The sequence below is a fragment of the Hyperoodon ampullatus genome (genome assembly GCF_949752795.1).
Source record: "Hyperoodon ampullatus genome assembly, chromosome: 1".
In the NCBI taxonomy this organism is placed as follows: Eukaryota; Metazoa; Chordata; class Mammalia; order Artiodactyla; family Ziphiidae; genus Hyperoodon; species Hyperoodon ampullatus.
In genome coordinates, this window is record NC_136914.1 from 213,944,251 (window position 1) to 213,956,773 (window position 12,523).

A 12,523-nucleotide genomic window follows, 5' to 3' on the forward strand; every position below is an offset into this window, starting at 1 on the left:
ACTCCCCGCATCGGAGTCACAGCAGAATTAGGCAAGCTTACTGATGTCTAGACAACTGGGAAAAGGCTCTCTAATTTCCAAGTCATCACTGTTCAAGCTTGCTTTAAACTTTCTCTGCCAAGAGGAGAGCACAGAAATCTTACCAAGGCTGAAGGACGCTTTGCTCCCTAGGGTGTAGCCATCCCCTCTGAAGCCGAGCCACCTTCCTGGACAAGGGAAAATCCTGAAGCAGGCTGAGGTATTCACTAATCATGGGACCCGTCAATCTTTCAGTTTCTCTCTCCTGATTCTCAAAACAATTCTCTTCTCTTCTGGCCTCCAAGACATCCTGTGCATAATGTTTTCAGTTAGCTTAGGTTTTTATAATAGACCACAAGAGTAAGTAAACTGCTTCTAGGAATTTCAGCTTTCCACCCTACAAAAACTCTCCCTCCCTTTCCCACTCCTCCACAGATGCTGGGTTTTTTGTTTCTTGGGGTTTTTTTTCTTTCTTTTTGTGGTATATTATACATCACATAAAATTTCCCATTTTAACCATTTTACAGTGTACAGTTATGTGACATTAAGTACATTTACGTTGTTGTGCACCCCAAAGATTTAATAAGAGTCCGGTGATCTGACTGAGGCAGGGAAGGGTGGAAATATAGGAAGAAATAATTATTGTATTTAAAACCTTTTTTCGTTCTTCTTGAATGAATGGGGCAAGTTCAAATGGGATCCCATAATTGGTGATTGTGAGTAGCTAAGAGGCATCATTAGGATAATAGATATTAATGTGAAAAAGGATGATGAGGAGAAAGGGTGGCTGTAAGGAAATTTGTCGGAACAATGAAGACAAACTTTATCTGTCTCACAACACTGGTAATACCATTTAATATCTCTGAAGCAGGAGTAAAATGAAGAATTTTTCTCCACTTTGCCTTGTGCCAGGGTCAGAACAGTGTTCCTGAATTTTGTTGGGGAGTGAATAACTTCTAGAGAGGTCTCAAATCTAAAGTAAAGTTTAATTTTATGAACTGCAATAATGCCTAAGCAATGTGTTACTAAAGGCTGCAATCCACAGAAGAGTTAGTATTAAATATCTTATAATTCTTAAGAATTACATGTGAGTTGTGGGGTTTGGGGGGTGGAAAGGAGTGCATGAAGGGCATCAAAATAAGCCGACGTGATTGAGCACTGGCTTGGCCTAGAGGTTTCTTTCAGGAATTTGAAGAACTCGTATCCATTTATCTGTTCCCAAATATTTAAGTGCCTGCTATGTGTGAGGCACTGGAATACAGCAGTGAACAAGGTAAACATGTTCTTTGCTCTAATAGAGATTACATTCAGGTGTATTTTAATTCTGAACCATGAATCCAAGAGCACAATAAATTGAATAAAGCAGCGAACCACGGGAGCCGTGGTTCTTCACAAGCTGCAGCGGAAGTCAGCATTTTAAGTTTTCTATTCTTGGTGGCTGACTTCTGCTTAATTCTTGAAGGAGGCGGGGGGAGAGATGTGAAGAGATTTCTCGCCGAAAATATACACAGACTTGGTGTTTGGGTTCGGCAACCCCAAATTACACCTGCGGCACCGAACTAACCCCACCTAAGGAGGAGGCAGTATTATACGAGAAAAACTACTCCATCAGAGCCCTCGGAAGAGTCAGCGAGTCTCGGTCAGCACGGGAAAGCCACGGACTACAATTCCCACAAGCCCTTGCGATCCCACCCCGCCCGGGCAGCTTCGAAGCAAGGGGAAAGACTGGGGGTTGACGGGCGCACTCCTTGTTGCGTCATTAGCGTGCGACTCCACAAAACAAAATAGGTCTGGGCTACAAAAGTATGGCAGCTGCTGAGGCGGCGGTGGTATCGTCCTCATCCTTGAAACCAGACACAGCCCCAGTCCCCGAAAGTGCAGGAATGGCTGCAGCCACGGCCGCCACATCCTCAGCGATGGCTGCAGCCGCGGCGGTTGCGGCCAGGACCGGATCCGAAGCCAGGGTCTCCAAGCCCGCGTTGGCTACTAAGCTGCTGTCCCTGAGCGGCGTGTTCGCCGTGCACAAGCCCAAAGGGCCCACTTCAGCCGAGCTGCTGAATCGGCTGAAGGAGAAGCTGCTGGCAGGTACTGCAGCCGGGTGGGGACTAGGCCGAGGCGAGGCGGTCGCCGTGAGAGCGGAAGCCGCACAGAGCACACTGGGCTTTTCGCGCTCTCGTGGCTCAAGAGATAAGAGGAAGGGAAAGGGAGAACGGCCACAGTGTAAGCTCTGGACAGAAATCTGGGGCATCTCCGGCTTGCACTTGTCCTGACGTGAACTCCTGTAGCCTAGTTGGCAGTTGTCGTTCTCAAGGGGAAAAAAACAAAAAGCAGACCCCACACATCCACAAATAAACCTCTGCTCTTGGGCCTGCAGACTATTTTTCTACAATCTGATCCCTCAGAAGCCTTTTGTTTGGCTCACGTAGATGAACTCTACCCAACGGAATCACTGGCTCTCTACACCCCAAAGTTGCATTCTTAAAAATATGTTGGAAATGCGGATGTTACTTAGTTAACCAAGACTCAACGCAGTGGTTTTCATATAGTGGGCATAAGAATTATTTAGAGTCCCTTGTACAAATGCAGATTCCTAATCCTTGCCCCCCTCAGAGACTGTGATTCTGAGGATATGGGTATTTTTAGGAAACTGCATTTTTAAACTGTTGCTCCGGGTGATTCTGGTGTAAGTAGTCAATGGACCACATTTTGACGAACACTAAATATAACTTGGTCACTTCTAAGAGCATTCTTTTCGTTTGTTTGTTTGTTTCCTCATATACACTGGGAGAATATTAGAAAAGCCTGAAGGATCTCTTAGTTCATCAGTCCAGTAGATCATTTCAGACAGTGGAATCAAGGAACCTTGGATTTTTTTGGACTCTTGCAATAAGCCAGACCTGTGCTAGCCTATGGAGAGGTGAGGGTGAAAGACACTGTGTCTTGCTAAGCTCATAGCAGTAATTTCTGCAAACTTTGGTGATAAAACAAACTATTTAACTGGGTTTTCAAGGCCGTCCAGAGTTTGGCCCTGGCTTATTTTTCCATGAAATCAGTACAGGAAATTTCTTCTTTGTTTAGTGTCCCCTGGCAAATGTTACCGCATCCCCCGCCCTTTTTACTGCAAAAGCAAATATTCTGGTAGGAATTTGTTAATTAAAACTGACACAATACAGATTCAAATGTTTAATACCTGTGTTATATCTGCTTATTCTTTTGTTATACTTTCATTATACTTTGTTACCTGTAAGGATGGGTCATATACGGGATGCTGAAGGAAGGAATTACATCAAGGACAAGCTTTGTGATGTCATGATGGAGTTGTTTCCTTCATAGAATTGCTTTCATTTGGCCTGATTTGTTAGCTACGCTAAGGCTTGCTTTTTTTTTTTTTTTTTTTTTGCGGTACGCGGGCCTCTCACTGTTGTGCCCTCTCCCGTTGCGGAGCACAGGCTCCGGACGCGCAGGCTCAGCGGCCATGGGTCACGGGCCCAGCCCCTCCGCGGCATGTGGGATCCTCCCAGACCCGGGCACAAACCCGCGTCCCCCGCATCAGCAGACGGACTCTCAACCACTGCGCCACCAGGGAAGCCCGCTAAGGCTTTTTTGATCCTCAAGGTAATGATTATCATTCAGACAAGTTTCTGATAGGATTGAAGCCATATCCTGGCCTTCTGGTTAATCTGCCTATCAAGAACTGAAATTCCTCTTGAAACTTAGTTAAAATTGATTGTTTCAAGGCTGTTGCTGGACCATCTTCTGGAAGCCACTCACTCAGAAGTAGACATTCTCATTACTCTCCATTTCTATATTGCTTGTGATTGGCCTAGTCTATATTTATGTTAGACCAGGGCTTCCCAAATGCCATTCTAACTGGCTGTCAGAATTGTCTGGGAAGGTTCCCTTAAAGATACAGATTCCAGGACTTCCCTGGTGGCGCAGTGGTTGAGAGTCCGCCTGCCGATGCAGGGGACACGGGTTCGTGCCCCAGTCCGGGAAGATCCCACATGCCGCGCGACTGGGCCCGTGAGCCATGGCCGCTGAGCCTGCGCATCCGGAGCCTGTGCTCCTCAACGGGAGAGGCCACAGCAGTGAGAGGCCCGCGTATTGCAAAAAAAAAAAAAAAAGATACAGATTCCAGGGCAAGACATTCTAACGCCAGCCAGGTTTGACAACCACTGATTTAGGCCACAGTCAGTTGTCATGCTCTCTACTAACATCCCTTGCCTTTCCTTACATTGATTCATGTCGTACTAAAATCTCTGCTCTTCCGTCTTTTTGAATCCTTCAAGGACTAAAACATATCAGAATTTTATAGCTAGAAAAGATCTTAATAAATATTCATCCATGAGTGGTACCAGTGGGGTGAACCAAATTCCAATATAGTAGAGACAGTGTGTCTTCAGACTTGAAAGAGGTAAATTTGGACACAAAGGGAAGACAGTAAATTTTAGGGCCTCCACACTCCAAGGACCATCAAGTTAAAAATACAAAGAGTTCCCCAAAATATTTCTGTGAATACAGTACAAGAGATCCATAATGGGTTGCAAGTGAAAGTGCAGGGTTTGAAGCCTAGGCCTGGCCTTACAGATTTATGTTAAAGCATATGGTCATGTCCTTCCAAGCAGGGTGATGTTGTAATCAGAGAGGGACAATAGGACTGTGTTCCAGACTGAGTTCTGACTCAGTAAGGTGGTAATGACAACCCAACTTATCCTTTGGGCCATTTAACCTGGCTTCTTCACTGTTGCTCTGCCTTCCCTCCTTTCCTGTCTCTGTCCTCTCTTTTCATTGTCTTTTACTCTATTTTCCATCTTCTCTGTGTCAGTGGTAAAAAGGAAGGTTTGATGCGTTTGGAGGGGTACAGATCAATAGAGCTCTTCCTGCTGTTCTCGCCTTTCTCATTTGAAGCCTAGTAGCCAATATTCTCTCAATATAATGTTATATGCCATGATGATGAGGATGATGATAATAACAGCGTATTGTTATAGTGCTTTGAGTTTCCAAAGCACATTCAGATAGCATTATTTCATTTTATTTTTTACAATAGGAATATGAGATAGGCCAGGTTGGCTTTTTTTTTCGTTCTTTTTTAATAGCTAAATGCTTTGGAGTATAAGTGGCAACTTAAACTGTTACCCTCTTCCCACATAACCTTTTGTTGAGATTAGCTTCTTTAGGGAATTGAGAGTTTTGATGAGGAGACGGGGACAGACCTACAGATAGTTTGGGAACTTAGTGTTCTCAGAAGTGACCCTGTATGAGATGTACTCCCAACATTTAGGTAGCTGGGGAGACCAGCAAAGAACACCAGGGAACAAAAGAGATTTTAGAAATGAAATTGAGGACTTTAAAAACTAGCTGCCTATATAAAAACTAACTTCTTTTCATCATTCTCTATCTAGCAGCCCACTACTACCAGGAATTCACTAGATCTTTGTGGGTTCGTGTGGATATTTACCCACTTTAAAAAAAAATTTTTTTTCCTTGGAAAATGAATTCTAGTTTCTAGACAACTAATTTGGGAATACTATTTCTTTGTAATTTAGGGAGCGTCTGTACATTTTAAAGTCTGTTCTTTGTTAGTAATATCGTCATAATCTTAATATGTTAAGTTTGTACAGTACTTTTTATTTGTTTTGAGTACTCCATCCACACTGCCTCATCCCATATTTATGGAGATTCTACTTCATTTGTCTCAGTAATTACCTTTTTTTCATCCCAATTACTCTTATAGAAGCTGGAATGCCTTCTCCAGAATGGACCAAGAGGAAAAAGCAGACTTTGAAAATTGGTCACGGAGGGACACTAGACAGTGCAGCCCGAGGAGTCCTGGGTAAGAGATATGAACAGAAGTTTGATGTAACTGCCACTTACATCAGAAAGAAATATTGATTAAGAACAGATAAAATTAACTAAGGCCATGCCATTTTCAGTCTACTTTGGAATATTTCAGATCTACTGGATTTATAGTGCCATCTTCTCAAGAAGCCCTTGAATCATTTGGCACAAGGTATAGAAGGCTGTTAGAAATAGCAACTTTTATGTCTGGATGGACTTTGAGAAAGGGTTTGTATCTGTGCAGAAAAGAGTTAACACAGCAGGCCTGAAATCACTATCTTTAGAAAGGCCTGCTTGCATCTGAGGACTTGGATTTGGTGGTGTTCCCACCCTTCCCCATCCGATAAGGATGGGTTTACTGTGCCTTGACTGTTTGTGTGAACAGTGTGGTTTATGCTAAATGCCTGCTTTCTATCTTGGAATCTGGGATTTTGTCCCACCATGCAGGCAGAGGGTGTCTGGGTGACCATTCCTCTCATCCCCTCCAATAGAAACTATGGGTGCTGAGTTTCTAATGGGCTCCCTTGAGCAGGAACATTGTACACATGTTATTCCTTGTTGGATTGTTGGAGGAAGGAATGTGCTCAAGTGTCCCCCCGTCATAAGAGGGAGAGAGAATAAGGAACCTGAGCATGGATTTTCTCCAGTGTCTTTACCCTTAGGATACAGCTGTGTAACCTTAGGATGTCACTGTAGGTAAATCTTAGCCATGGATGAATCTTCCAGGGTGGGATAGTCTTGGGGACTCCTGACAAGGTATATGGCTCTTTGTTCTGCCTATATTGAATCTAACTCTGACATTAGCTCTCTTGAGAAGGCGAACCTTATAGTTCTTCAGAGGAAGTCACTTTGTCTTGGGGACATTAGTTGAATGTCTTATTGCATGTGGAGGAAAATTGATAGAATTGATTGAGGGGAGAAGAGTCATTTATCCTGTTTTCTTCCATCTTTTTTTTTTTGGCATCTAGTAGAGGTTCTGAAGTCTATCTTTATAGACTGCTAAAGTGTGTATCCACAGGACAGGGTATGTTCTTAGAAACTTTTTTGTAACTGTATCCACAGTCACAGAAATACGTATGTTGGGATTCTCCCTATCTCCCCCTTCCCCACATACTAGAAAAAAACTTTTATGGAACAATACTTACCTTTTTACATGCCCTGGTGTTTTATATTTTATTGTATTCCATTTTTTTTAATGTTGATCATAATCCAGTAAATTGATTTCATGCTGCCCTAATGGATTGTGACTCATGCTTTAAAAAATACTGTGCCACATGATCCAATCCATTTTATTAGAGCTAAAATTAGATACAAATAAAAACAAACCTGATCTAAGCTAGCCAAAGGAAATGAATGCTTACTTAGAAGAAAAGGATAAAACTGGTGAAAAAAATTGTATTTTTCAAGAAAATTAGAAGCAGTTTATGATTTTGCATTTTCTGAAATTATAGATTGTATTTGATGCATGTTGACAAAAACATCTTTACCTGAGGTTAAAATAGAAAAAAAACACATGGAAATTCACTTTCCTGAATTAGAGCACTTGAATAGGCAAATTCTGACACCTTAATTACTGTTTCTTACCATAACTAATAATAATCATTTATTGAGCACTTACTGTATGTGAGGTCTGTCCCATAGTTAGTGGCAAGGTCAGGAGCTGAACCTGGACCTGCTCAGTTTTAAAGTCTCTGTCCTAACCTGGGATGGCAAATACCTGGCACTCCTGGCTTCGTTCCCTGCTCCCCATGTCCATAGCAGAAATTGCCAGTCAATCACAGCATTCTTTGCCATTGGTTCTAGAAGTGGCTTCAGGATTCTTATCAGTTCAGCTCTTCTAGAGTTGAAGCCTATTTATTATAATCTTCTGTTTTCTAAGGCACAGCACCATAAATCCAAGAAGAAAGAGGATAAAATGTGCTGCTGTGATAGGCAGAATAATGGCCCCCCTAAAGATGTCCATGTCCTAATCTCCAGAACCTATGAGTATGTTAGGTTACGTAACGAGGGGACATTAAAGTTGCACATGGAATTAATATTGTTCATTAGTTGACTTTAAGAGATACCCTGGAATATCCTGATGGATCCAGCGTAATCAGAAGGGTCTTTAAAAGTGGAAGAGGAGGCAGAGGAATGTCCAAAAAGATGTGGCAATGGAAGCAGAGTTTGTAGTGAAGAGATTGCTGGCCTTGATGAGGAAGGGGGTCATGAACCAAGGAAGATGAACAGCTTCTAGAAGCTGGAAAAGGCAAGAAAACTCCTCTAAGAAGGCTCCAGACAAAGATTCTCCCCTAGGGCCTCCAGAAAAGAATGCAGTTGTGCTGACACCTTGATTTTTACCGTAGTAAAACCCACCTCAGACTCCTGACCTCTAGAACTGTAGGATGATAAGTTTGTTTTGTTTTAAACCACTATGTTGGTAATTTATTACAGCAGCAATAGGAAAGTAATATACCCATCTATTATAAATCGCTTAAAATGGAAACTGAGTTTTTTTTGTTTTTTTGGGTTTTTTTTTTGCGGTACGCGGGCCTCTCACCGCTGTGGCCTCTCCCATCGCGGAGCACAGGCTCCGGACGCGCAGGCTCAGCGGCCATGGCTCACGGGTCCAGCCGCTCCACGGCATGTGGGATCTTCTCGGACCGGGGCATGAACCGGTGTCCCCTGCATCGGCAGGCGGACTCTCAACCACTGTGCCACCAGGGAAGCCCGGAAACCGAGTTTTTATACACCATTTTAGAAGTATTTTTTAACTTTAGAAGTTAGAAAATTACAGTGAAAAAATTTAGAAAATACAAAAAAAGTTGAAAATAAAACTTATACATTTTCTACCTTCCAGCAATAATCACTGTTAACATTTTTGTTTTATTTCTTCCTAGCTTTTTGTCTATGCAGAATTTTTAAGTTGAGCTGTTTTTTTTTTGTGTGTGTGTGTTTGATTTATTTTTATTTTATTTATTTTTATTTTATTATTATTTTTTTTGTGGTACGCGGGCCTCTCACTGTTGTGGCCTCTCCCGTTGCGGAGCACAGGCTCCGGACGTGCAGGCCCAGCGGCCATGGCTCACGGGTCCAGCCGCTCCGCGGCACGTGGGATCTTCCTGGACCAGGGCATGAACCCGTGTCCCCTGCATTGGCAGGCGGACTCTCAACCACTGCACCACCAGGGAAGCCCTGTTTTACTGTATGTATGTACGTTGTATCCTTTTTTTACTTAACATCATAACAGCATTTTTCATGTTAATTAAAAATATTTTTAAACATGATTTTTTTCTTTTTTTAGACTTTATTGAGGAATAATTGACCAATATAATTGTGTCTGTTTAAAGTGTTGAAATCATATCAAGTATCTTCTCCAACCACAATGGTATGAAACTAGAAATCAATTACAGGAGGCAAACGATATTAAATAACACACTTCTGAATAATCAGTGGGTCAAGGAAGAAATCAAAGGGAAATAAAAAAATATCTTGAGACAAATGAAATGCAAATACAACATATTAAAACTTATGGGATGCAGCAAAAGCGGTTCTAAGAGGGAAATCAACATTATTTTTAATGGCAGTATCATGTGATGTCATATTGATTTAACCATTTCCTTATTTGAGGTCATTGGAGGTTATTACCAGTTTTGTTAGTAGGACTGATTTTGTAAGGGTCATCTTTATGAATAAAACTTCCTCTTTGTTTTGGATTATTAAGATAGATTCCTGGAAGTGGAAAAATACTGGTCTTTTAAAGTGATTGCAAGGGTCTTGGAGAGTTAGATAAATGGCAGTAGAAACTTCCAACTGCAGAATGCTTTGGAATTACATGTGTAATAGACTTGCCGACCCTAAAGCGACTCTCATCATAAATAAGTTCAGTGATTTGAGAATAGAGTATTAGGACATTTGTATAGGTTTGGAGATAGTGGCTTTATTTTTTTATAGAGAAACATCTGAGCACAGAAAATTTGGGAGATAGAGTAGTAATTGTGAGACAGTACTTGGAAAATCCTGGTTTTCATTCATTCTTCTAATTCTGCACACTTTTTCAAACTGTTATGTATTTGCTTATGCTTTTCCTCACAGATAAACTGCTCATCTCTGTCTTCTTTAGTTGTAGAAATCCTACTAACCTTTCCTGATTTGGTTAAAATGCTGTCTCCTACATGTGAAGACGGCCCACTTGCTTTTTTATATTGCCAATGTAAAACTTCACTGTATTCTTTGTTTTTGTTAACTCACTGAGGGCTAAAACCAGGTCTTATTTATTTCTGTACCTATACAATAAAATTTTGAATGGTTGAGTGGGAAAAAGCTGAATAAAAATTCTGTCCCATAAACTGTCCCTTGAATGAAAAGCTGCTGGTTGGCTAGTTCTCAACTCCAGTTAATTTTTCTATATACCACTTCTGTATTAGTCTTCCTAAAATTCTGCTTTCACTAATCACCTAACTTCAATGGGCCTTGGTCTTCTTGGATATAAAATGAGAGCGTTAAGCTGGGTAACTCTAAGATGCCTTCTTGTTTCATTCTGGATCACTGAACTAGCAGAGAAATCATCATTAGTCTAGCATTTAAACCATGATAGAATCAAACACATCAGCCTGCTCTTAAGACGCCCTGCACTCTGGTTGAGAAACCCACTGTGCTCATCCTTGTATCTGAGAATTTGTCAGTTTGTTCCTTCTTTAGAACATGCTTCTCTCTTGTCTGCATCTTCAAATCCTGTACATCCTTTAAGACCTAACTCACACTAAGTGCTTGAATGAAGCATTCTCTGGCCTCTGTAGCCATTTAGAGTGCTTGCTCCTTTGACCTCCTACAGCAGTTATTCTCTCTGTGTTCATTTTGACACAATCATATACTGTTGTATTGTTATTTAGAGTTATTCACTCATTAATTAAGGCAACATTTTTTTTGAGCACTTGCAGTTTCCCTTATCTGTATTGTATTTTTCCCATGAGATTATAAGCTCTTTCAAAGTCAGGAAATGTGCTGTTCCATTAAAAGTGTTCTTCTTGGCATTGAGTGCATGGTAGCTCCTTGCAAAATATTGATTGGGGATTCTTGAATGGAATAAAATTGAATTGAATCTTTTATTATTGTACAAAGTTTTTGCCTCAGCAGCAGCTGCTAGTATTTGAAGAGTGCTATGTTCAGCAGAGGATCCTTAAGGCAGACAGTTTTTATGTTGGTCCTTGAACCAATATGCCTGTCAGAGAAGCCGAGAGGGGTGGGGGTTTGGGATGGACTTTATGAAGGAGTTGGGATGTGAGCTGTGTTTCAAAGGATGGACTTTGAATACTTTACTAAGGAGTTGGTACTGTAGGCATTGGGACCCTATTGAGGATTGTTTGGGGGCTTTGTGCAGTATAGGTTTTCAGAAATGGTATGAATTGGAAGAGGAAGGGATACGATGTAGAATAGCTAGGTTTACAGTATACAGGCTGATTTAGGCTGGTGGCAGTGGGAAGAATGCCTAGATGAGTAAGGTGGCAGGGGGGATGAGAGGAAGGGGGTCTGCTGTTAGTCTGGTTTGAACTTTAACTCCACCATTTACTAGTTGGGAGATGCTGGGCAAAGTTCTTAGCCTCTCTATGCCTCAGTTTCCTCACCTATCAAATAGGGATAATTGTATTATCTTTCAGGGTTGTTATAAGGATTAAATGAGCAAATGAATGGAAAACATCTAGAGTAGAATTTGATTCATAGTAAACTCAGTGAATCTGCTATAAATATTCATGATAATTCTTTTAGCTTGCCAATCATTTCTCCTTGTTGCTTATAATTCTGAATTGTGGTGGTTATATTGTGTTCTTTTACAAAATTGTATCCATTAATGAGAAATACTTCAATTCTTACAAAAATTTGCTTGCTATTAGGTGAAGAAATGATTATATCCTCTCATCCTCGGCTGGTGAAATGTGTTGTCATAAGGATAATGTTTGAAATTGAGGAGACGTGTGAGCCATTGTACTCTGTGTACGGCCTACACGGACATACACTCTCCAGGCTCTCATTTTACCCTGTATTCTTTTTTGTGTTGGGTTGATTTGTTGTTTCTATTTTCTTGATTGTATGCTGCTGGGCACTAATCATCTTTAAATGGTTCATTAGTTATGATGATGGCTTTTGCTTTGTTTAATAATGAACTCTATCAAATATTTTATCATACCAAGATTAATTGTACCATGTATCTTCACTGATGCCCATATAAAATTCCAGTGAGTCCTTTGAGGTTTTTCCAAAACTTTTTGTTATCTGATTGTCTGGATTGAGGTTTCTATTATGTTTCACACTTCGGAAAAGGAAAAAAAGGTCTCCCACCTGCACTCCAGAATTTCTTACTTGCAGGACAAGTTCAACCGATTGGAGTAATAGGAGCCCTCACATTATGCTAAATAAATGGTTTTCCAACTTTACATTACATATGCCAGGAAATTATGACCAATGTATGTCATAAAACATTTTTAAAACCTAGTTTTCACAATAGAGTGTCATGATATTTCTTTCTTTGATTTGTAGTGGTTGGAATTGGAAGGGGAACAAAACTGTTGACCAGTATGTTGTCAGGGTCCAAGGTAAGAATACTGCAATGGTTCTGTTTTTCTTCAATGTTTTCTTAATGACCTATGTGTTGGATTTTATCAATTAAAAAATAAGCTGTATAAATTGCATG

General features: G+C 40.9%; 1 protein-coding gene across 1 annotated transcript in view; it reads left to right on the forward strand.

Moving 5' to 3' along the window:
* Positions 1-1,823: 1,823 nt before the first annotated feature.
* Positions 1,824-12,523, forward strand: part of TRUB1 (TruB pseudouridine synthase family member 1) — a gene marked incomplete at both ends in the record, with an annotated part of 28,930 nt that continues 18,230 nt past the window's right edge. The window contains 3 exons of the mRNA XM_079705289.1: positions 1,824-2,103; positions 5,753-5,851; positions 12,370-12,425. Coding sequence (XP_079561415.1) covers positions 1,824-2,103; positions 5,753-5,851; positions 12,370-12,425 — 435 coding nt within the window. The remainder of the gene's footprint in view (positions 2,104-5,752; positions 5,852-12,369; positions 12,426-12,523) is intronic.